Raw genomic sequence first — 26,679 nt, forward strand, 5'->3', positions numbered from 1 at the left:
ATGACATACACTAACTGAGTCAGGATGAAAGTTCTGGAGGTCATTGCTGTAGAGCGTAGTATTTTTTTGTCATTTTTCTCAAATATTTTGCTGACACTGTTGTGTCAATGTTAGTAAACAAGTACATTAAAATTATATCGAACTTGTTGGCACAATTGTCAGTCGTTATTATTTTTACACTATATTCATTTATTTTACTCCTTGTTTGGATCTTAGTCTTGCAGTGTAGTCAAATTTAATAATATGATTTCTGCATACATTTCCATACAAGTCCATCTGGGGAAAAAATTACAGCATATGGTAAAAGGATTCAGGACAGATTTATTGTGGTTTTCATTTAACAAAAATAAAAATCAACCCCTAGTACACAAAAGTTGAAGATTCATAAATGCATACGGCCTATATGCGGAAAATGAATATGACATACACTAACTGAGTCAGGATGAAAGTTCTGGAGGTCATTGCTGTAGAGCGTAGTATTTTTTTGTCATTTTTCTCAAATATTTTGCTGACACTGTTGTGTCACTGTTAGTAAACAAGTACATTAAAATTATATCGAACTTGTTGGCACAATTGTCAGTCGTTATTATTTTTACACTATATTAATTTATTTTACTCGTTTGGATCTTAGTCTTGCAGTGTAGTCAAATTTAATAATATGATTTCTGCATACATTTCCATACAAGTCCATCTGGGGAAAAAAATACAGCATATGGTAAAAGGATTCAGGACAGATTTATTGTGGTTTTCATTTAACAAAAATAAAAATCAACCCCTAGTACACAAAAGTTGAGGATTCATAAATGCATACGGCCTATATGCGGAAAATGAATATGACATACACTAACTGAGTCAGGATGAAAGTTCTGGAGGTCATTGCTGAAGAGCGTAGCGAGCGCGCAGCGCGTTCTCGTCCAGATGCCCGCGTGCCCGTTTGCGTGCACGCGACAGCAGTTTGTCCCGGTGGGCTTCTCCTCCGTCTCCATCAAGGTTTGACGGGGACAGACGGACTGATACGTGAAAGAGAACCGGTCGCCAAGCCTCTTTGTTTATACTTATGAAGATATCGATCGATATTGATCGATAGGGCGGGCGATTGGAGCCGCTGCTTCAGTGCACGCGACCATGGCATCAGATAGTAAGTATCGCGTTGCTTTAAACGATTTTACAATGCTTTGATTTCATTCCTGATCTAATATCTTTATACACACTATCATTATGCTTATTAAAGCTCCTTGGTTGATTTTGCGGCATGGCTCAGCGATTAATTTTGCCAGCATCATTATAATCATTCATATCATCACCTCAGACGGTTCATGTTCTCTACTGTATATGACATTATAACAACTGACATTTCATCCAAACGATTATAAACACGCCTGGAGAATTTCAAGCGATGTTTTATATAATCCATGTTCTGGCTATTGCTAGTGTTGCAGTTTATTTCATCACCTGCTGATTGTTATGGCCTTTGAAAATAGCTTTAAAAACGTTTATGGTTGGATTTTTTTTATTTTTATTTTTAATCATTCTAGTATTAAAGCACACGTTATGGCTTATATGATTTTGATTGTGGTCCTTCCAGTAGCTTTTATTTAAATGGATGTTTTTAAATAAATCACTGTCCACCAAACTGATGTCATTACCATGACAGCAGTATAGGGAACAATTAATTTTTTTTCTAAAAGATAAAAGGGTTCAATTAAATTTTGAAGAAATATATAAAGTATAGGTAATACATATGCTTAGATGTAGATTTATACAGCGGCTACAGTGAACCTGTTAGTATTTTAGAATTGAAATTTAGAATTTTATTTGAATTTAAAAATGAAATGAATTAAATTTTATTCTTGCAAGTTCAAAGGTAAATAGCTAATTAACAATGCACAAAGAAATACACATCAGTACACTTACACTAAAATCAACTTTAAGTTTGTTCAAAGCCCTTATCTTTAATACAGAAGATGTCATAAATATTTTAGCATAAAGCATAGTTTGAAGAAGCCTGATGTTTTGAAATAGATCTATTTGTGTCAGATATCTCCAGCTAACTGAAGAATCGCAGAGACAGATTGTGCACTTAATCATAGGCTATAGAAATAAACCTTCAGAAAACATGTTTATTTATGCCCCTGCTGAAAGTCCTTCATTTTCTGAATCAACTTTGTTTGATATCCAATGGGAAATGTAGAACCAAATACTAAAAATAGTCCAATGAATAAATCATAAAAGAGATCTATAATGAATAGCACTCGTTGATTTTGCATCAAGATCTCGGCTACACATAGGGAGTATTTCACAAGGGTATTTTCTCCAAACTGAAATTTTTATATCAGTATAATTTTATAATAAATCCATGTTAAACAAGTGCACTCAATAAAACATCAGAAAAAAGGCAGGCTACAGAACTGTCACTGGGGCGGTACCCTTTCAAAAGATACTAATGTGTAGTGTACACTTTAGTTAGCCTAATATGTATTTTTAAGTAGTAATCTGTACCATGTAGAGGTAAAAAGAAAAAGTACAAAGATGTACCTCATAGGGTGCCTGTACCTCTTTGTTCCCTTTGTAACATCTGTGTACCCTTTTTCTGAAAGAGAAGAGCCAATTCTTATAATGAAGGAGCATTTTAACCTGAAAAAATGTCTGATCAGGAAAAGTTTTAATGTATTGTATGTTTTTGTGTGTTGTAATTTTATAGTGGTCAAAATAAGAGTTGTATAATTTTTACAACATTTTAATTTGGTTCGGAAGCCATTAGCTTATAATGCATTTGAAATTCACTTATGTTTAAGATTCATGTATGTTTAAGATATATATATATATATATATATATATATATATATATATATATTATTATTATTATTATTATTATATATATATATTTTTTTTTTCACATTTATGTAATATGAACATTTATTTAATAATTTCTTCTACACACATTCACGACAGTACCATGTATGCATGTGACACTGCTGACAACTGGAGCCAGCATTTTGACTTAAAAAACATGGATGCGCTGCACCTTGTTTGCAAGCAGAGGAATGCATCATTCATTCATTCATTCATTCACTGACATGGAAGAGAAGGAATTGTTGAATAAAATCATTTTTGTTTTCTTTGTGCACAAAGGTATTATCATAACTTCATAAAATGAACGATGAAGCACTGATATCCCATATTTTAACGATGTCCTTACTACCTTTCTGGGCCTTGAACATGTCAGTTGCATTGCTGTCTATGCAGGATTACAAAGCTATCAGATTTCAGTGGAAATATCATAATTTGTGTGATGTATGATGAACAGAGATCTTACAAGTTTGGATGACATGAGGCTAGTTAATGATTTTTGGGTGAAATATCTCAAAATGAGACTGTAAAAAACATGAAATAGAGATTTGATCTCCCATATTCCATAATGGTGGAGTTCACTTATAATAAATTGCTTATCTTATTGATTTCTGCTCTATAGTTGGAGGCCTAATAAATATTTTATTGTAATTAAATATTTACCCTACTATTACTATAGGCCTTTTGTTTTATAACGAGGATGAGATTGTAACTCTTTGCCTGAAATATGCAAATGATCTAATCATTTTTTATATTTTGCATTGGTTCACTTTTATCTCTGATGCATTAGTTGATTAGTGAACTCTAGATAGCTCAGATGAAAAATATTACCTATAACCTAATTAATCTAATGGTTGAAGACTGTGGATCCGGAGAGACCAGAATCCTGCCGCATTCCATGCTGTTCTTGGACTAATAATATTCTCAGACATGAACAAGACCGTTTCTAGGAAATTGCACCATTATATGGTCTGTCATGAAAATTCAGAATCACAAGCCTCTGTTATGAGCTTTTGATTTGTCCTGCAGAGAATGTGCTGGTGTGTTTGAGGTTCATCCAACCCTCCTTTATTTATAGAGTGATTCATTCACCTGTGTCTCGGCTCCCCACCTCTGCCTTTATTAGAGACAGGGTGGTTATATGATCTCAGGTGGTGTGTGTTTTAAAGGAGGAGACAGAAAACATTCATCTTTACATGTAAAACCCTTCCTATCTATATAAACACAATTCTAGATGCTCCAGTATTAATTGAACAACACAAATCCAGGATACAAAGAATTTCGAATCTTAGTAGTGTCTCAGTGCCCTAATTTTTGACCCATCTGTGATTTAGGCTCTGGAAGTTTTTTAAGGAATTTTGTTTGTACATTATATGTTTGAGAGTGAGCTTCATGGTGCTATTTTGTCATGAATTGGTTTACAGGTATGATTTTCCACCATTGTTCTGGATGAAGCAAATATTTTTGTCCTAAGTAGGCTAGATTTTTTTTTCATTACCATTCAGAAGTTTTGGGTCGGGAAGATTTTCTAATGTTTTTGAAAGAAGAGACTTATGCTCACCAAGGCTACATTTATTTGATCAAAATACAGTGAAAACTATTACAATATAAAACAACTGTTTTCTGCTTGAATTTATTTTAAAATGTAATTTATTCCTGTGATGGCAAAGCTGATTTTTTGTTTTTGTTTTGACAGTTCAAATGCTTAATGCTTAATGAATAGTTTTATTAATAAAAAAAAAAAAAAAAAATATATATATATATATATATATATATATATATATATATATATATTAATTTCAAGCATAAACAACATTTTGTGGGCTTTATGTTTTAAAAGAGTATGCCTTAGCGTGTTCAGAGTATAGTGGATTTTGAGAAGCTTTCAGTTTTCAGCTGTCAGGAAGGGTGTTAGAGCCTGACAGGAAGCTTACTGTAAAAATTGAGAAAGACGACATCCTGTACCAATTAACTAATGGCAGGCCTTTAATGTTGGCTTTCAAACTTTGTGGCATTGAAAAGAATCACTTTATAAAGGCATATCATTTAAAGTTTGACTTAAGAAAATCTAAATCTAAAATCTTTTTCCATATCTAATCAGCAATTAAATATGGAATGTGTATGCTCATTTGTGTTATGTTGTCTTAAATTTTAAAACAATGAAATGAAAACAACAAACATAAAATCGAGCTATTTTTAAACGATTTGCTGTTCCTCAGTCTACGCAGTTAGGCTTTAATATGATGCAGTTCAAACAAATGACCAGTAGATGGGGATGTTTTACCATTTTCAAGCATGGCAAGAAATTTATGGCATTTAAAAAACAATGTTTTGTTATGCCTTAGAATTTGTCTTTTTCCATCTCTCCATATTTCTTTTTACGTCTTGTTTAGCAACACCAGCCATTTTCCTTTCACTTATTCTCAGTTGTCACAATGGCAGTACTTTGAGGTACAAAAGCTAAAAGGTACATCTTTATACCGTATTTACCCCTAAATAGCACATATTAGTACCTTAAATATACATGAAGTGTGTATATTAGTAACTTTATAAAAGTTTACCGCCTCAAGTGACCGTTTTGTACCTTCCAACAGTGTTGAGTTAAAACATTTAGCTTGTTTTGGATAATAGTTAGAAATGAATAATGGTATAATGATTTTAGATAATATTTAGAGCTTATATGAACTAAATCCATGGCAACATGAAATCATGTGTGTTTACGTGAACAAAGCCACTCTTCACAGAATGCTTGAGTTGTTTCCAGGGAAACCATCCTGCTCTTGCAGTACAGAAGTCCATGTGGGTGAGTGTGAATGTGTGTTTCTGTGCTTACAAGGTCAGTGTGTTCTTGCTTGCGCATCTAGAAGAGTGCAGAGAGCATGGCCAAGTGTTTGGATATGGAATCTACAGCCCTGTGCAGCAGTGCATCTCTTGAATCTTGAAGGGAAAGTTGTAAAAATGTAATTCTGTCAACATTTTACTCACCCTGATGTCATTCCAAAGCTGTACTGACTTTCGAATAAAAAAAATAAAATAAATAAAAACATGAAAGAATATATTCGGCAGAATGTTCATGCTGCTCTTTTCTATGCAATGGAAGTGATTTGAGGTTTACTCTTTGCTCGTTCTTGTTTTTAAAAGCATATTTATCTTTCCTTCTGTTTTTCACACTTGTTTGTGTGAGTGGTAGTTGTGTTCATCTCAGCGACAACTGTGACTGTGCAATTGGCTTGTGTGTGTGGGTGCAGATTAGATGGTTCAGCATAATAGTGTTCAGCTTCAGCCTTTCATTCAACACACACATGTAAACACACACTAAGAAGTGCCTGCCCTCTCAGACTCAGTAAAATATTCACTCTTATGCAACTTAATGGTCCATTTTACACTTGAAGTGTTCACTTCAAAGCACCTTTGATGAATATGTGTTGAATATGAGGCCATGGTTTCTCTGTCTGCTGCAGGGCTGTTTTCCACCAGGCAGAGATCAGTCTTATAGTAGTCAACAAATTCCCTTTTAATGAAAATATATTGCAACTGTGAGCAAAAGGACTAATTGAACTTATATAAACTGGCATCCGCAAATACATTTAGTTATGAATTCTGTTCTGTTGTAGCACACATGTTTTAAACAGTGCTGTAATAAATAGCATTCAATTAGCATTTGAGATCACTATTACAACCCTTTTTTATAGGAAATCTAGCTTAGGAAGACATCTGTGTTCTTAGACTTCTTTGTATATATTTTATTTCATTTTAAAATTCATTATATAATACATCAGTTATATTAGCAGCAAATGAATTTGAGAAAACATGGTCAGTGGTGCAAACATTTCAATAACTAGCATTCATTGGGGCAGTTTATATATATAAATAAAATATAGTATAGTAGTAGTGTATATATAATATTATATATATATATATATATATATATATATATATATATATATAGTGGTTTTATAAAAGGATGTGTAAAAATGTTAAGGGTACAGTTTCTCTATAATTTTATTATTGCGTCTGCATTTACCTGTGTGTGGGATGGGTTTACATAAGGTTGTGAGGAGGACCAAATGTCCCCACAAGCATTGTAAACCCTGCCATCCATATGGTGTAGACCAACCAAATGTCTCCGAAAGGGAAATGTCATTATTTACTCACACTCATATTGTTCCAACACCTGTATGACTTTCTGCCTTATGTAGAACGTAAAAGAAGATATTTTGAAGAATGTTGATAACCAAACATTGTTGTTTCCCGTTGACTTCCACTGTATTTTTTATCCATACAATGGAAGTTAATAGGAACCAAAACTATTTGGTTATCAACATTCTTTATAATATTTTCTTTTATGTTCAACAGAAGAAAGTCATGTAAGTTTGGAACGACACAAGATGAGTAAATAATTAAGTCATTTTCATGTTTGGATAGACCATCCATTTAAGGGATGGAAAATATAATTAATACAGTATGAAAATGGAACTTCTGTACTTAAATGCTTCTGATCAATGTGTAACTGTGTGTTTGTTCCCTCACCAGTCACTCCCGAGGCGGTGGGCTTCCTGTCAGCCGTGGGCATCTTTGTCATTTTACTGGCCATACTCTTCCTCTTTATCAGTAAGAAGCTGTGTTTCGCTCGTGTCGGAGGTCTGCCATGCCTTGAGCAGTACAGCCGGCGCAAACGAAAAGACCGCGCTGGGATTCACCAGGGACTCGGTGAGTTCATTTTTCAGACAAACATTTTTTCATGACTTTCTTTTGCTCTTTTTTTGTCAAAGGTGAATTTCATTAATAAAATAATTTCTCCTATATCCAAGGTGAATATAATAGCAGTCTGTTTGATAACCATTGGCAAACCGGGGGAGTTACTGGGATCCAATTATCTGTTTTATGCAATGAACCATGCACAGCTCTGTGTGCTCTGTGGGTTGTCCTAGTCTCTATTCATTCCTGGAAAACACACATACACACACACTCACCTATGAGTTAACCCTGCACCTTTGGGTTAGACACACACACACACATTACACAGTCAGTATATCAGCTGGGTGTTGGAGGGCGTTCTGCTGTGGTATTTCAAAGCAGCTCCTTTAGTAAACATTCATTCTGTCTGTCCCATGAGATGTCCTGAGTCTACTAGCTAGTTAAATGCAATACTTCAGGTGCTGCTGAACTGGTTTGGCTGAAGGTTTGCTATATGTAGATAGTTTCTGAGGTGCAGGGGCTCTAAATGATTGTTTTTTGAGGAAGTCTTGCTGGTAAGTGTTTGTTTTAGGGATGCATGCTATATCGGTACCTTATTAGGTATTGGCTGATATTTGAAATTCATTTTAAGTTTAATTTGAATTTGAATTTTGCATGCTAGTTTTTCATATTTTTTATGTTTAGATTACCTCTACCATCATCTAACGCTCACTAAAATTTATCTTTAGAAACACAGATAATTTAATAACATTGTTAAATGCAATCTTTGGCAAATTTTTAAATTACTATCTATTTTCATACTGTGTATTATAATGTTGTGATGACTAAATTAACTTGTAGCATTTATAACCGATTGACTTGATTTATTTTTATTTTTATACATTTATTTAATTTAATATTTAAGTAAATATTTTTAATATTATCCAGTTATCAGTTGAGCCCGTTTCCGCCACTGAATAAAAAAAGGTAATTTTGGATCCATACTTCCATACAGGACTTTTTATCTCACAATTCTGACATTTTTTTTCAGAGTTCAGAATTGTGCGATACAAACTTGTAATGTACACTTTTTTCTCAGAATTCTAAACTAACCATTGTTAGAACTAAAGTCAGAATTGTGAGATATAAACTCACAATTGTGAGTTATGAAGTAGGAATTGCGAGATATAAACTCAGAATTGTAACTTTACTGTATGTCTCTCCATTCGGACTTTATAAGATGCAATCGTGAGTTATTAAGTCAGAATTGTGCGATATAAACTATCATTCTGAGAACGTCAGTCTTTTTCCCCCCTCAGAACTGGACTTTATAACTCACAATTGGTAGTTTATTTCTAATATTCCTGAGAAAAAATGTCAGAATTGCGCGTTTTTATCCTGCATAAAAATCCATGCTTTATTTATTTCTCACAGTTTTGAGTACAGTATATATCACACAATTTTGAGAAAGAAAGTCAGAATTGTGAGATAAATAGTCACAATTACCTTTTTTTATTTTTTGGTTCTGTGGCAGAAACAGGCTTCCATAGATATTGGCCATAAAAAAATAGAATAAAAAAAAATTATTATTTTAGACCATTTAAAACAGTTTAAACCGTATTATTTAGAACAGTTTTCATCAGATAGCTGAAGGCAGTTATGTTTGATGTCTGTCTGCTGTACGAATTGTGGTAGTTAGTTGCACTATAGAAGTAAATATATGTACTGTATTAGTTCTGTTGATTTTGTTTTTAAAACAGTATCAACATGAGGGAATTCACTGGGTCTTCTGTGCATCTGAAAATAGACCTTCTTTTGAGCTGTTGTCAAAAGTGTTGAGAAACACATTTTGAAATCTGATGGAATGGCAGACGTTCCTCAGGCAGGTATCCCAGCCTTCTCTTCATGGCTCGCTCAGATTTCAGATGCTTTCTCCAGTGGCTTCCACCGCCTCGGCCAAACCGGAGCTGTTGACTCTGAAGTCTCAGTGACGGATGAGAGTTCAGAAGTGGAGCAGAACTTGAGGGTTGTTCATGGATCTGGAGTGGATCCACAGGAGAAGCTGGCGCTGCGAGGTCAGGGCAGCAGGTTTGATTATGCCTCCTCTGCCGAACGTCTGACTCCCATCAGTGAAGAGACAGACGAGCTGGAGAGCAGGAGTCTGCTGGCTTCACGCTGCTCTCATGCTGGTAAGATGTGGGTTAGAAGTTGGCTTGGTTCATCTACTTGGTCTGTTTTTGTTGTTTGTAGTTTAAACATCACTGGTGCTTCTGTTCTTGTAAACTGGTTACATGTTTGCTCTGTAAGGTTTTGTTACCTGTTGTTGACTTCATAATTTTAGTGTTTGTTAGAGTCTTAAATTAGTTTTTCCTCCTTGCTACATTAAGTTTTGGGTTGTTCAGTCCACATAATTTTTAATGTGACAATTAGTCACTTAAATGTACAGGGCTTCCAGTGTCAGATGATTATTCCATTTTAAGCTGTACCAAAACAGATTGTTATGCTGCTTAAAATTGCAACCTGGTATTTGTTATCTTATTATTATTATTATTAGTTATCATAATAATCATATGTAGACTGGCTTCTAGCACAGCTAGTTTTACTGTTTACTGCACTCTATTATTCTTCTAATTATTTGTCTATACTAGTGGCTGATGAATAAGAAGTCTTGTGCATTCGGTTTAGCTTTTGCTTTCAGATATCTTTTTTGTTGATTATTCATATAAAATTTTCATTGTTTGAAATTCTGTCGCTTGGAAAGAGACTAAATACAGACACACAGTCACTCATAACCAGGGTTTAAGACACAGCCTCAGGCATGTGTGTGTTTCATCTTTCTGGATATTTAATATATTCAGTAAACTGAGAACGCCCTTTCAAAACAAACAGGAGAGTCATTAAATTTACACATGAATACACTGTACACACATATACACATATCAAATACACATGCCATGTTCACTCCCACACACACGATCACACAAACAAACACAGAAAAAATTAAATCATACATAGTCAATAAACACCAAATATGATACTTTTAACGTGCTTGTTTAAGAAATATTTCACTCAAATATGATAATTCTGTCATGAAAATTCTGACACTGACCCTTGGCTTGTTAGTTTTTCTCTTTTGTGGAATGTGAAAAGACATTTTAAGGAGTGTTGGCAACCAAACAGTTGTTGGTCCCCATTGACTTCCATAGTATAGAAAATATTACTATGAAAGTCAATTGACCAGCAAATATTCTTCAGAATATCTCTTGTGTTAAACAGAATAATGAAATTCATACAGGTCAGGAACAGCTTGAGGGCGAGTAAATGATGACAGGATTCTCATTTTTGGGTGAACTATCCCTTTAAGATCTTATAATAGTATTTATGTTCGGACTATTTTAGTCTGGTTGGGGTCGGCAACGCTGCAGAGTATCACAGTACCTGCGTGACTTGCCATAGATGTAAACAGAGAGAAGTAGCTCCGGCTACAATGTTCTTCCGCCAGACGTGAGCGCCAAAAGTTACCGACTGCAGCTTTAATCTTTTGAACATAATTTTATTGCAATTTATAAACATACTGTTCATTGTTAATTCATATTTATTCATAATACATTGTTTTTATTAAAATTGTTAAAATAATTATTTCTGTTTTTAGAAATATAATATCATATAATTAAATTACTATTTTATTCTGTACAGAATCAGAGAGGTAAAATTGGTTTAATATATGTTTTGTACAAAATATCAATGAGTTGGACTCTACAAGGACATTTGTTTTGAAGAGTTATTTGCTGCAGTTATTTATGAGCTGTTCTGTTTGGAATGGCACAGCTGCTATGATTGTTCTTCTTTAAGATTCAATGCGTAGGTATCATTTATGTCATATTGAACGCACTCGGTGCGTACCGAGGAAAAGCACTTCAGTGTGAGGGATTGGTAACTATGGCAACCTCCTATGCTGCTCCTTACATAGCCACTTGGCCTAATTTGAGGTGTGTGTGTGTGTGTGTGTGTATGTGATTGAATTATGTGGTGAAATGCAGTGCAATGAATGGAAGTACAACTTAATGGATGAGAGAGAAAAAAGAGACCCAAAGACACTAATTGGCCACCCTCTTATGGTTAGGTGCATATGGTAGACATGCCTTTCTACAAACACTCTACATTACCTTTAAAAATACCAACATGTCTGAGTCACCTACCAACAACATTGTCTTTCTCTCTCGCTTTATGGAATATGGGGGAAAAAACAAGTCATTGTGGTCAGAGTGCCCTGCATCAGTACGAAGTGAATGTTTTTCAGTTTTGTGGTCTTATATTTTAATGGTGCTTGCTAAGGTGGTTATCACTTTAATACTGCATAAACATTTGGGACCAGTAAAAAAATATATATATGAAAAACTACGCAATATCGCGTTCATAACTGCATGCGATTCATCCACGATTATGAACGTGATATTGCGTAGCTTGTCAGCGAACTACGGCTCTGTCTGTTAAGTGCCGCTCCATTTGAAAGCAGCTGATGGACATTTACCGCTAATAGCAGAACCGGCTTTACTAACGAGACACGCATGACAATCGCATGCGATTAATCGTGCAGCCCTAATATATATATATAAGTTTTTTGAATAAAATAGCCTACATTGTTGAATAAAAAGCCTACATTCTTTCTATATATATATATATATAGAAAGAATGTAGGCTTTTTATTCAACAGGAATGCATTAAATTGATAAAAAGTGACAGTAAAAAACTTTCATAATGTTAGAAATTTTAGAATATTTAGATTTAAAAATAAATACGCTTTTCTTTTGAATCTTTTTGAATCCTGAAAAAAGTATAAACAGGAATAAATTACATTTAAAATATTTATTTGAAAAGAAATCAGTTATTGTACGGGGCACCTATTATGCCCCTTTTTTCAAGATGTAATGTAAGTCTCAGGTTTCCCCAGAATGTGTCTGTGAAATTTCAACTTAAAATACCCTACAGATCATTTGTTATATCATTCTGAAAATGCCTATTTTGAGTGGAAGCAGAAACACACTGTTTTCATGCATGAATCTTTAAATGCAAATGAGCTGCTCCTGCTGCTGCTCCCCGCCCCCTTCTCCAGAATAGGGCTGTGCCTTTACAGCTCCTACTTCATATACTCTGCTAAAAAAAATCTGCTTGGTTTTGATTATCATGTCTATCGTGCTAAAATCTTGTGTTTTAAAGCCATGTAAGTTATAATTTCTGATATAAGGTTTTCTGAGTGCACACATCCGACGCTCACGCACAAAAAGCATCTGTAACTCACTCTGCATGTGAGTTCTTACTAAACTAAGTTCTCTTTCATGTCTTATTGCACATGAACTTTCAAATACACGTTTATGTGAAAAACACACATAGGTTACAGAAACAGTCGGTTATGTCTGTGAAGGTAAACATCTGAGAAACAAACCGCTTGTTTATATTATATGTGTGTAAGTGACAGCAGCATAACATACAGTACCTACTGCTGTTTACATTGTTAATATGACCCCAAAAATAAGTAAAAGCAGAAAATCACTCACTACTGAGGAATGAATAATGCCTTTAGCTTTAATAAGAATACATTTCTTACTTGAATGCTGCTAGCATGGCAAGAATTTCCATAGAGTCGCATTGAACAAGGGTCTAGAGCCATTTCTAGAGGATCAGAATGTCTTTCTCTATTGACTTAAGCTAGTTAACAACAACCTAGCATCCACCTAGTATGGGAATTGTAATGGCCGAGTAATTACCCACAACACCCTAGCAACCACATAGCAATGCCTTGGAATTATGGCTGGTAGGCCTGTACTGGTCCATATTCGTTCATGTACTGTGCATTTATCTTTATCCAAACTTTTTTGTAACTTTTTTTTGTCTGTCTCTTTTTTTTGTCCATCTGTGTGTGTGTAGTGAATACTTATGGCGATGATGGAGAGATTTCCAGCTCATCAGACAGTGATAATGAGTTAGCAAAGCAGTTTGAGATCTCGGTTTCCCGCTCACAAAGCTTCCGTTTGGGTGTTACGGAGCTCAACACCCAGAATGCACCAGGGAAACATCACAAATTTAAACGGCTGCCGTCTGACCAGGAAGAAGGAAGCACAGAGCCATCTGACTGTGAAGGTACGCACCCACATTCTCCTATTCACTCAGACATTTGTATATAGATATGTATAGCATAGCTATGATTTCCCGATATACATGACAGCCACATATATGTCAAGCCCACTGAATATTTCACTATGCTTCGAGGTGGCTCTTTGCTGATTAATAGAGCACAGAGCTATGGTTTATAAAGAAGGACATTAAAATGCATTTAAGAAATTCATTTCATTCATTAAGGTCATTCAGCTATTTCAAAAGCATTTCTACTTGAGGTGTGTATGCGTGGTTGATTGTGAATAAAAAAATGCCTTTTATTCTGTCATTTTGTCAAAAATTATATAGGCCATTAAAAATTACATTGGCTTTTTTTAACATAAATAATATATATAATTTTTGTCAATAAAAATTGAATTAATTAACTTTATGGTAAACCATTGTTGATGTTATCTAAAACTATTAGAAACCTTGAAATAAAGCTGTAATAAAGATACTGTGCTGGCTAGTGGTTTGTGGAATACATTGTTCTCCATTTACAAGTCCTTTTTTTTATAGGAATAAAATTTAACAGATGAGATGTCTTTAATATTACTCCTCTAATTCTCCTCTAAGAGAGCAATAAGATTACATGGAGAACAAATGGAGACTTTTGCTGAGATTTATTCTGTTTTGAGAGTTTTAAGACCCAAAATAATAATACAATATAAAAATGCATATTATACTACTAATAAGATTAGCAGATTACTTTACTGCTTCAGGATAAAGGCTAAAGCTAACATATGTTTCAGAAAATGCAATACAAATCCAAACACCTTTTATAAATATGTATAAATGTGCTGCCAGTCATGGCAGTGTTAATTCCCCTAATGCTCAGTCAACATCCCTCATCTCTACAATGCAATTAAACATCTCTCAACTAAAACAGCTTCCTCTTGGTTGCTTTTGTCCACTGAATACTTGCTGTATGGAGCTGTATTTCTCAGAACGTTCATCACAGCATCAGTTGCCATGGAAAAGCGTCTTTCCAGTTGCCATGGTAACAGAGTTACCGGCCCTGTCTACAGTTAATTGGTTGCTGCTGCTGAGTAGAACAGTTTGTACCCTAAACGAGATTTAATTCAGTGAAATTCACAGAGTCACGAGTCACAAGTCACGTAGGACAAGCACTTAAAGCCGTAAATGACTATCATTATCATCTGCTCCGGAGAGCCTGATTGGTCAAAGAATTCTGTCCTGCAATTATGATCACTGTCAGAGTGTCAATAAAATTTCATTTGCTAAACGCTTAGGGAAAGAGTGTGTGAGACAGCTGTTAATTGTGTCTTTACTTCTTTATTAAAAATCTACTAGATTACTACTAATATAATCGTCTGTTTATTTGAATCACCCAGTGGAATTAAAATTTACAAAAGAACTCTCTTTAGTATCTCAGTTGTTTCTCCTATAACACTACGTCTCAAACTGTGCTTAGTTTTGTCAAGAAGTCTACAATAAATCTCCTTCAGTTTGAGCTCAAATATTAAAGACTAAATTGTCTGAATGATCTAAATTAGTTTTATAGCTCTTTACTCTTTAAATAGAAATTCAATATATTAACATAATGTTTTTATGGTAAAATTTTGCAATAAGGTTTCATTTGCTCTAGGGATCTACAATATTGCCTCTGGAAATTATGAACAAATTATTTGTAATTTTGGTTAGTTTTGATTAAAAACCTATTTTTTAGAACTAATAAACATTATTAAAGTTATTATTATTTATTTTTTTACATTGAAATCTTTAGAAATAACTAATAAAATAAATATCTGCTGCTATTGAAACCGTAACATTTTATTTGTGGATTTAATATTAATGATGGTCTAAAGCAAAAAACTGTAAAACTTTTGTAATAAAGTGTTACAATTTTTATTTTTGGAGAAACATCTGAGACAAAGCAATTTTCTGAGCAACATATTAGTTCAGCCATATGAAGTAATTCAGTCTCGTTCTTTCCATGTAGAAGCTGGGAGAAACAGTGTGCAGGGTTTTGAGCATCCCCTCTCATCCAGGCGACGTGTGAGGTCTGAGCCGAGAGACCCGTTATCACAGAGTCCTCTTCCTGAGGGCCAGACCTTCACAGACCCCCTCTCTCTGATGGCGGAGCAGATCTCTTTGGGCTCCCAGGACACAAGGGACAGTCGGGAGGCTCTACCCAGGGACGAGGGCAGTCACCTGAGCAGTATTAGACGGCAAAACCCACAGAGGAGTCTGGCAGTCGACAATCATGGATATGACAACAGTGAGGCTACGGATAGTATATCCACATGGAGCTCTGAGGTGTGTGTGCTTGAGTTCAACAGAGTCAGATCTTTTCTTATCACTTCTACATAGACGACCTTTTAAAAGTTTGTGGTCAGTAAGATTTGTCTTTTAAAATAATAATACTTTTATCCAACAAGGATGATCAAAAGTGACATGTATGATGTTACAACAGATTTCTGTTTCAAATAAATTCTCTTTGAACTTTTGAACTATTCTTCAAATAATTCTGAAACGTAATTTTTTTCAAAATTGATAACATTAAATGTTTTTCAGCAACAAATTAGCATATTATAATGATTTCTTATGGATCATGTGACTCGAGTAATGGCTGCTGCATTTTAAAATATATTAAAACAGAAAAAATATGTTTTAAATTGTAATAATATTTAACAGTATTAAGGTTTTTACTATATTTTTGATCATGCAAATGCAGCCTTGGTAAATACAAAAGGCTTTTAATCAAAATGTATAACAAAAATGTGTATGAATTTAATAAGATAGATAGAATCTGAATTTATTTACATTTTATACAATTTTTACTGTTGTGTATTATTACTGTTGTTACACCGTATTTAAATTTTTCTGTTCATAATTATGATTTAAATCTTTCCACCTCTCCACGAGTGTTATGAGAACTAAATTCTAATGAATATTCATGAGTCGTCTGTGCTCTGTGGTACTCATAGCTGTTGCTAATGGAAACACTTTGTGATTATGTATTAGTTTTTCACAGTAAAATCTTCTTCATCCATTGTTAGAGGTGTGCGAGGCTGTGTGTGAAAGTGTGTTAGATCTGTATGTTTACATATGCATTGAGCATGTTTGTGTTTACATATGCAAATAAGCTTTTCCTCTCTCTAACAGCATGAACAATCTCCATCCCACCCTTTGAGTGCTTCCCCTCGTGAACATATCTCAAAATGTGGTGATCTCATAATTGCCCTCGACTACCGGGCTGAAACCCACAGGCTCCTGGTCACAGTGATAATGGCCCAAGGTATTCCAGACAAGGCACGGAGTGGCATGGACTCCTGGCAGGTGCATGTGGTGCTGTTACCTGGTAAACGACAGCGGCACAAGACGGCCGTACAGAAAGGCTCCATGCCTAGGTTTGAGGAGACATTCCGGTTCTCACGTCTAGAGCCGGGGGATCTGGGTTCCTCTGCGCTGCGGTTCCGCCTGTATGCGCTGGGGAAGATGAACAGGGAGAGGAGGATGGGAGAGGCCATGTACAAGCTGAGCAGGCTGAAACACACAGGACGCTTCCAGATCACACTGGTCCTGGAGCCACGTAGTAATCTCAAGGTGTGTGTGTGTACCTGCTTTGATAGTATTCTTTTTTTATTTATTTTTTGTGGTTTTTGGCTCAACAGAAATGATTTTTCAACTGTCACAATTGGGCCAGTAGTTCATTTTTTTTTTTTTTTTTTTTTTGCCCCACTACAAAAATGAATGAATAAATAAAAACCTTTAAAAAACGTATAACACTTTTTTATTTTTAACAATGTATTTGTATATGTGCCAGAAAATAAAAAAAAATATTTATATTGAATTATAATCTATACATATTAGATTTAGATATTAGATTTAGGCGTGGATTTTTTCCAAAGTAAATCCTACGCAAACAGATTTTTATGTGCAAACTACTTCTGAAATGCTTTTTATCAATTTTTTACTTTACAATCTCAACAAATTGTCTAAAGACTCATCAGAATATAAAATGCTGGAACTTCTCGGACGGTACCATCATATTTTTACACAACGATTATTTTGTATGTTTGTAAAGTTGTAAATATGTGAATCTGGACCACAAAACACAATTTTTTAAATTGTGCATAATCTGAAAGCTGAACAAATAAGTTTCCCATTGATGTATGGTTTGTTATGTTAGGACAATATTTGGCCGAAATACAACTATTTGAAAATCTGGAATCTGAGGGGGGAGAAAATCTAAATATTGAGAAAATCGCCTTTAACGTTTAAATCTGTCCAAATGAAGTTCTTAGCAATGCATATTACTAATCAACAATTTAGTTTTGCTATGTTTACAGTTGGAAATTTACAAAATATATTGATGGAACATGATCTTTACTTAATATCCTGATTGATTTTTGGCATGAAAGAAATATTTATCATTTTGACCCATGCAATGTATTGTTGGTTATTGCTACAAATATACCCGTGCTTGAGACTTAAGACTGGTTTTGTGGTTCAGGGTCACATATGTACAAGGCATTACATTTTTAAAAGGTATGTTGAAAATAAATTGGTGTAGGATTTACTCAGAAACAATTTAAATGCCAAACTAGATTTCTACATAATAATTACAAATAAATACAAACTAGCATAATGAAATAGTTCAGTGTCCATATGTTAAAAAAGCTATGTAAAACTACACTTTATGTACAAACACCAACTAATTAGTTTGGCATCTCCCTCCCTTCCTGCAGACCGTAGACTCCCAGGTGTCTTTCAGCGCTCAGAGTGACAGTGCTTCCTCCAGTCATTCTGTGTCTCACGGTGGAAACCCAGAACTACTGCTGGGTTTATCATATAACGCCACCACAGGACGACTGTCTGTAGAGATCATTAAAGGCAGCCACTTCCGTAACTTCGCTCTCAACAGACCTCCAGGTAAACACACCATCCCACTCGCAATAACAGAGGCTCAGAAACACATTCACAGGCATCATTAGACCATCAGGAGTGACTCTTGAGCAAATAACCTTTGTTAAAGCCGTCTGATATTGATTCAGAGGAAATGTACTGCAATAAATAGTTTCTACACGAACAAGCTGCTAGAACACACATTTGTACAAGCACATTTTGAATGTGTCATCCTCACACATTGTGTTGTGGGTCAAACGTTCATGCTGTTCATATGACTATTAATCTGTCACAGTCACTCACAATGATGCTTCTCGGTGAATGGAGTTACAGGGCATTTAATCGATCACAGAGCCACAGATCTTTTTCCCACACCTCTCTCTTTAAGTTGATGAGTCACTGCTGAAGAAAACCATGCATACATACACAAACATATACTGTGATATAATGCTGTCACAGATTTGTGCTTACTTTAAAGATAAAAAACTATTTGTTACTGTACTTATCTACTCTACCATGCGGGTCACCCAAAAATGGAAATTTTCTGAACATTTACTCACCCTCAGACCATTCAAGATGTATATGAGATTGTTTCTTCATTGAAACCGATTTGGAGAAATTTAGCACTACAACTCTTGCTCACATATGGATCCTCTGCAGTGACTGGGTGCCATCACAATAAGAGTCCAAAACAGCTAATAAAAACATCCACACAATTCCACTTCAAGCCATTGCTTCTGGTTAAAATATAATTGTTCTGTCCTTTATATTGCTTTCTTCAGTGAAAAGGTGTTTTTGTCTGAATTAGGAGCGAAATATGCGCGGATAAAGCATAATTTAAAACAGTTCCAAACAAATATGTTGGTGGACTTTGATGTGAGAGGACAATAAGACATGGACTTTTTCGCTGTAGGAATCATTATTATGGATAATTGACTCACATTTTAGCCAGAAGTGACACACCATGATTATAACAAAAGTTAAAACACCATGATAGACTTGTTTCTTACAAACACACAGCTTTTCAAAATATATTCATTGATGTACTGGAGTTGTGTGGATTACTTATGGATTAATGTGATGTTTTTATAAGCTGTTTGAAGTCTCATTCTGACGGCACCCATTCACTGCAGAGGATCCATTGATAAGCAAGTGATGAAATGCTAAATTTCTCCAAATCTGTTCTAAAACTCATCTAGATCTGGTCCAATGCTGATTTGGTGCTCATGAAACATTTCTTATTGTTATCAATGTTGAAAACAGTTGTGCTGCTCAATGTAAAGCAAATTCACATGTTAGTATTATCCAAAAACAAAAAGATTTGATCACCTGGAGAAGATGGAATATATCATTAAAGGTTTATGTTCAAGATAATTAAGTAAGTATATTGAGGTGTGATTTAGTGATGTGTTTCTCTTTCAGATACATTTGGTAAGCTCGCTCTGTTAAACTCCATGGGACAGGAGATATCCCGCTGTAAGACGTCCATCCGTCGCAGTCAGCCGAATCCTGTCTTCAAGGAGACATTTGTCTTCCAGGTCGCACTGTTCCAACTGTCAGACGTCACATTAATGGTCTCCATTTACAATCGGCGGAACATGAAGCGCAAGGAGATGATTGGCTGGGTGGCTCTGGGCCAGAACAGCAGCGGTGAGGAGGAACTTCTTCACTGGCAGGACATGAAGGAGAGCGGAAACCAGCAAGTCTGCCGCTGGCACACACTACTAGAAGCTTAGAGGGGAGAGAGATAGAAGTCTAATCACTCATACCTACTGCGTTCAGCTGGATTTTCCTTTGGGAAGGAGGTGAAAGCCAACACCAAAAATACCCACAAAAACCGGAATGAACAAGCACTTTTAACAGTATCAAACAAAGATATGGCATGTACATTTTGGAAGTGCATCCAAACACAAAGAAACACCCACACACCGCTTTCCTTCTCCCTGAGAGTACTTGATACAGACTCTTATCTGGGAACCAGGAAATGACTTCATGGTGTAATATACAGACTACTCTCTTCAACTCCAGCAGCAACCAATCAAAACGCATTATAGCCCGAGCCACGGTGATTGTCACCTAGCGATTTCATGAACGGAGGATTGATTTGAAATGATTAAATGCCTTTCTTCAGACAATTTTAAGCTTGAACACCAGAACCAGTTTTAGTGGGACCAAATGTTTAATGAGTAGAAAACTGTTAGCTGAACACGTGCACTTTCATTCATGCTCTCCTTTTTACTTTTTTTTTTTTACATTTCACATCAATATATGTAATATACATATTTTGATGTAAAATGTCAAGTAACAAAACTGTAAAATAAAGTCACAGACTCACGGACAGTGTTATGATAAAAGTTGTTAAAAGGAGTGCACAAGTTATCCCTATTCATATCAGAACAAGAAATATCAGCAAATGTCTTTAAGGCATAGTTCACCCAAAGAGGAAATTTCTATTATTATTTACTCACCCTTATAATGTTCCATTTTGAATGCTTTTCATTCAACCATGAAACGCAAAAGTTTTGAACTCTTTTTAGTAATTTCACTGAATGAGGACTGGTGCTGGTCAGGATTTAAAGGAGACCTGTTATTTCCCTTATTGCAATATGTAATATAAGTCTCAGGACACCCCAGAATGTGTCTGTGAAGTTTTAGCTCAAAATACACCACAGATAATGTATAATATAATTTTGAAAAAGCCTTTTTTGATTGAAAGCAGAATCACACTGTAGTGGATGTCTCTTTAAATGCAAATGAGCTGCTGCTCCCTACCCCCTTATCCAGAATAGGGCTGTTTACAGTTCATTCCTCAGATATTCTGCTAAAAAAAAACATCTGCTTGGTTTTGATTATCTTGTCTATCACGCTGAAATCATGTGTTTTAAACCATATCAGTTTGAACTTCTGATATATGGCTTACTGAGTGCACATATCTGAAGCATGCGCACAGAAAGTGTCTGTCACATGGCATGTGAGTACTAAACCAAGTTATTTTTCATATCTTATTGCGCTTAAACTGTCGAATAAACACAGGTTTATGTGAACAACACATGAGTTACAAAAACAGTCGGTTATGTCTGTTAAGGTAAACAGCTGGGAAAGAAATCGCATGTTTATATTAGATCTGTGTGTCAGAACAGTTAGCATGCTTTGCTCAAACTTTCGCCATGTGTCACTTGCAAAAACACATAGGTGGTGCTGTGGGTGGAAACATGCAGATTAAGGGTGGTAATTGTATAATGAGATCCACTTTCTATGTCAAAGGGGGAGCAAATTCCGACATGCTAGTTTTGTCACAAGCTTGCCCAGAAAACATGAAAAAGAACAACTTAGTAAAAATTTTTGGTGGGCCTTAGGTAGAAGCACCAGGGACCCCAATTTTCATGGTATGTCACCTTAAAAAAGAACATTTTGGCATCCATGTTTGATCTACCATGCATGAATCCTTTCAATCGACTTAGTTCAGTGATACAGTACAAAAAATGGTGTGAATGATTTATTTAAAGAGAATGATCTGATTCTGAAATTCATGTGAATCAGTTACTCAAAGATCTGATCATAAATGCCTAGCAGACCACTGGAGATTGTCATTGAATGCTTTTCCGCCTGTTCCTCTCACAGAGCTTGAGATGGCTTGAGATGGCTTTGAGTATAGTGCCCAAGTCATATGCACTATTTTTATGATGCTTGTGAATCCATTTTGAAGCTTGAAAGCTCCAGTCCCCATTCATTGTAATTGCTTGGAAAGAGACCAATTCTACTTAGCAAAAATTGTCTGTACTCAGAGCACAGACACTTACGCATGTCCAAGAAGATCTTCAGACAATCTTAACACTGTCCTTATGACATTAAAACCCAAACTCATTTGTAATGCATGTCTGTAATGCTTTATACATATATATAAAGTGCCTGATCTGGTCAAACCTGTATGGATTTTTATTTATAGCCAGTGATATTTGAGATTAGCATGGAAAACTCTGGAACATTACAGATGCATGGACCACAGTGTTTTAAAAATCAATAGTGCCTGTTTTGCATGCATTCAAATACAACATGGTTTTTGGAGATAAATGCATATATTTTTGTCCATAATTAAAGGCATCCGTAATACACTACTTTTGCTGACAATGTGATTTTTTATGATTCAGAATAGCAATAAACTTTTTATATTTTTACACTGATAATGCATTGATCTTAGTGTACCACAACTGTGAAAATAGGTAATACTGGCCCTAAAAAATGTACAATTAACCAACCATATGATCATATCATCTGTTGATCAGACTGACAAAGTAGCCTATCTGAAACTGTTTGTGTTTTCATTTTCCCATAATGTAGTGTTTGCATATGGGAGTGGAAGAATCGCTTATGCTCAAAGGAGATAATTAAGCATGGGAGATTTGAGGTTAAAAGATAATTTAACAGTTTAAAAGGTTTCCATTTATGATATACTAATGTATGCCAGAGAGAACCTTTCAATAGTAAAACTGATACTAAGAGATAAGCCATATGTTAAGAAATACTCAAGAAGAGAGAGGAGGAAAGGCAGCAGCAAAGGATGCGAGAAGAATGGAGATTGATGCTGGAGCGTCATCATTGCCTAGTGACACTCCTAGCAACAGGAAACATCTGTTTCAGCGTCGACCAATCAGGAGCCGGTGCAGTCTGTTATTGCTCGCTGCACAGAAAGGGGATATTTTAAGAGCCGAGAGTGAGCCGAATACTACAGGGATTATATCAGAAGCAAGACTTCGACATCTGGGGCGAAACGTCAAGCTCACGCGGAGCTGAAAGCGGCTACATTCGGCACATTATGAGCTGTTTTGAGCCTCTGGTTTGATGAAGAACGCGCGTGCGGGGACTGTTAATGTGGCTTTAGAAATAAGGTAGGGTCATTTACCTCTGTTAATCACAGATTTTTTGTTTTGTTTGTTTGTTTTCTATGTGAGTGTACTTAAAACATCATATTCCATTTTTACTGCATGCTTTTGTTTGTTTTTCAACGGTTATAGCAGATGCAGTTGTATAATAGTACTAAACATAACAGACCCGTTCTCTAGTTTGGAATTTCTTAGATTTTTGGAAAATGCGCGTTCCGTGATTCATTCATTAGCGTGACAGTTGACTGGCTGCTGCATTATACCACATAACACACGCATGCATATTCTGTTTTATTTTTTATTTATTGACGGTAGGCTACTTATTTGGCACACACACACACAAAAGTAAAATGCTACTGTAAAAAATGTGACATTTAGTTTTAGTTTAGAGTATTTTATTTTTATTTATTTTCACGGAGAAATGTAAAAATGCACTGGCTTTTCCTGAAACTGATTAGTAGCCTACATTTTCCAAACAAATAATTAGCTAAAAAATTGTATCTGCATAGAATGGATCACATATCACATGACCAGCTGAATGCTTGATCTTGTTTTTTAAAACCTAAATATTGGATGCTGCTAAAAAAAACCCTTTACATTAGATTACATTAGAAAGCGAAAACTATTGTTTTTGCTGTTGCATCCAGTGTCAAAAACAACTGTTATTAGATCCACAGTGCAGCTAGAAACTCAAAACATTGTTACAATTAAATAAAATTAATATAAAATTAAATACAAAACATAATAAGAATAATTCATGATAATTATGATAAGCTTACATAAGAATTACAAATATTTTATGCATAATTGGACATTGCCAGAATTTTCTACATATTAACTTAATGGCATCATGTGGCATTAGGCCTAACATCCGTATTATCAGTACAAAAAAAAATCATAGCCTATTTAATGACGTTTATATTTAGAACTCTACAAAATACAGTGACCAAAATGAACTGCATTTTTACAGATCGTAGAGTGGAGATAAATCCCTTTTTGGTTTTATTTATTCTCGCTCTCTCTCGAGCGCACAATCTCACACGCAGCCCACACTAATCTATCCACCCACGGTAAGCGCGCGCTGCACTGATGTGTTGACTGCACGTTTCTTTGAACCTGATAAATCAAAATGAAGCTCGATCGCGCTCTGAATTACACAGCAGCAAGACTCAGTGCAACCACAGCACAGCTGCCTGCTAATGTCATTAAATTACTGCAACAGATATCCGACTTGTGTTTGCTTTTCTGAGACAGAACTACAATATTTTTTCCATCTAACGAAGATCAGTTGTACATAGTTGATAGTTGTAACACATCCACACCAATATAATACTGACCTGAAATCGGATTCAAAATAGAAAGATGCAGTAAACGATTCTCTGTCTCTTTCCTTCTCTTACTAGGAACCATTAGGCAATGTGTGTGAGCCAGAGGAAAGAGTCTCAGGTCAATAGAGGATTTGTCAGAGAGGTGTGTGATTGTGTCTGGGTGAAGCAGTTCTCAGGTAATTAATACACACTACACACACAAACACCTTGTTACATAACACACTGACAGTAGTCTACCCTAATCCACTTAGTGGCAGTGTTTAAGGACACATTTATACTAGAAATTGTTTTATGTTGAATCATTTTTCAAAGTAAGATTTTGAAAAAAGAGCTGTTACATCTGTACAAATCCAATTTCCATCCAGTTGCAAAGCCATGGTTTTCACAAAATCCTTGTGTGCTTGTCTGCAGGGTCTTTCCTCTAAGAGTGCCCTAAACGGTCAACAACGTCGAAAGTCGCCTACTTTAAGCGAAAATATGCGGAAGAGGAGGATGTTCAGGGAAGCCTACATGGATATTTACAAAAAGTAAGTGTCATTTGAATGTGCTTTAATGCAAATTATTGAAGTGAAATATACATAAATGTATTTTTAAAGCAAAGTTTGAATTGTTTGACAGGTCTGAAAAAAAGTAAAACATTTTTAAAAGTATACATAGACAGAAAGTTAGACAGAAAGACAGACAAATGATAGATTTCATGTAAACGACCTGTTCATGTCTATCTCATGTCTCCACACCTGTCATCTTCCAACTGTCTCTCCTCAGCACCTGATCCTGCGTGAGGAGCGCAGCTGCATCCTGCGCCTGTCTCTGCAGAAGCTGCGTTTCCTAGATGACCCCGAGGCTTACCTTCGCCGCTCTGTGCTCATCAACAACCTGCTACGCAAGATCCACCTGGACGAAGCCCAGAGGGAGAGAGAGAAACAGAGGGATGACAAGGAAGGGGAGGAGGAGACGGAGAGGAGGCGGAAGAGACTGAAGGTGGTGCTCCAAGAGTTCCAGCAGTACAAGCTGCTGCCGTTCTCATCCTCTCCAGCCGCGTGCATCTGCGGCCTGGGCAGCTGCCACACCCTGCCTCCTGATCATGGAGCTTCAGTGCTACTCTATCACTTAGATGATAAAGGATAAGATCTCATCGCGTACATGCAGGGGATTTTTCCATCTGTCTATGACTGATTTCCAGGAGCCAGCATTAAGGGAGAAGGGGATTCTGGTTTGTGTGCATTTGTGCTCGTGCTGGTGAGCGTGAACTCTGCAGTTAGTAACATGATGGGTGTCTATCCATATCAGGGTGCATTTTCCAACCGGAAAAAGACATCATCTTGTTGTCACTGCTTTGTTGATATGAACTTTGACCACAGACATTTTGTATTCATAAATTTGCTTGAGTGAGCTATAATCTTAAAGGGTTACTCCACCCCAAAAAGACAATTTGTCATCAATCACTTACCCCCATGTCGTTCCAAACCTTTAAGCTTAGTTCGTCTTTGGAACACAATTTAAGATATTTTCAATTTAAGATACTCTTCTGTGTCAGCCACGCTGCATGTTTTCGCTGTTTTCAAATCAAAGTGTAAATACACATAGAAAATGTATCCTTGTGTTGCGGCTGACAGAGCAGCACACACTGCTTGCCTTCAGCTCATATTCTCATAAATGGCTCTACGGTGATGCGAGATACACAGAAGAGACGAATTGTTAAATGAAGTTAATACAATTTTTGTTTTCTTTGCATACAAAAAGTATTCTCATCAATTCATAATGTTAAGGTTGAACCCCTGATGGCAGATGGACTGTTCTGACGGTATCTTTCATAATTTTCTGGATCTTGACAATGTAACTGACTTTCATAAGCCTCCTGGTTTTCATCCAAAATATCTCAAACTGTGTTCCGAAGATGAACAAAGCTTTTACAGGTT

At 35.7% G+C, this 26,679-nt stretch overlaps 1 protein-coding gene and 1 long non-coding RNA gene across 3 annotated transcripts; both read left to right on the forward strand.

Moving 5' to 3' along the window:
• The first annotated feature begins 923 nt into the window (after positions 1–923).
• On the forward strand, positions 924–20,863 carry syt16 (synaptotagmin XVI). 2 transcript variants are annotated; one of them, XM_059565866.1, is made up of 7 exons: positions 924–1,138; positions 7,384–7,560; positions 13,453–13,665; positions 15,644–15,960; positions 16,810–17,250; positions 18,396–18,579; positions 19,975–20,863. In XM_059565866.1, the coding sequence occupies exons 1-7, from the start codon at positions 1,126–1,128 to the stop codon at positions 20,286–20,288; spliced, it is 1,659 nt and encodes a 552-aa protein (XP_059421849.1). In that variant the 5' UTR covers positions 924–1,125; the 3' UTR covers positions 20,289–20,863. The 2 variants fall into 2 exon arrangements, with proteins under 2 accessions (XP_059421849.1, XP_059421850.1); XM_059565867.1 differs by lacking the exons at positions 924–1,138; positions 7,384–7,560 and adding exons at positions 7,940–8,102; positions 9,288–9,716.
• A 2,277-nt stretch (positions 20,864–23,140) lies between these two features.
• Positions 23,141–25,830, forward strand: LOC132156505 (uncharacterized). Its single transcript, XR_009437447.1, has 4 exons — positions 23,141–23,438; positions 24,836–24,936; positions 25,172–25,287; positions 25,526–25,830. It is a non-coding gene; the product is annotated as an uncharacterized LOC132156505 (long non-coding RNA).
• The last annotated feature ends 849 nt before the right edge of the window (positions 25,831–26,679 follow it).

This window comes from Carassius carassius, chromosome 14, assembly GCF_963082965.1.
Source record: "Carassius carassius chromosome 14, fCarCar2.1, whole genome shotgun sequence".
In the NCBI taxonomy this organism is placed as follows: Eukaryota; Metazoa; Chordata; class Actinopteri; order Cypriniformes; family Cyprinidae; genus Carassius; species Carassius carassius.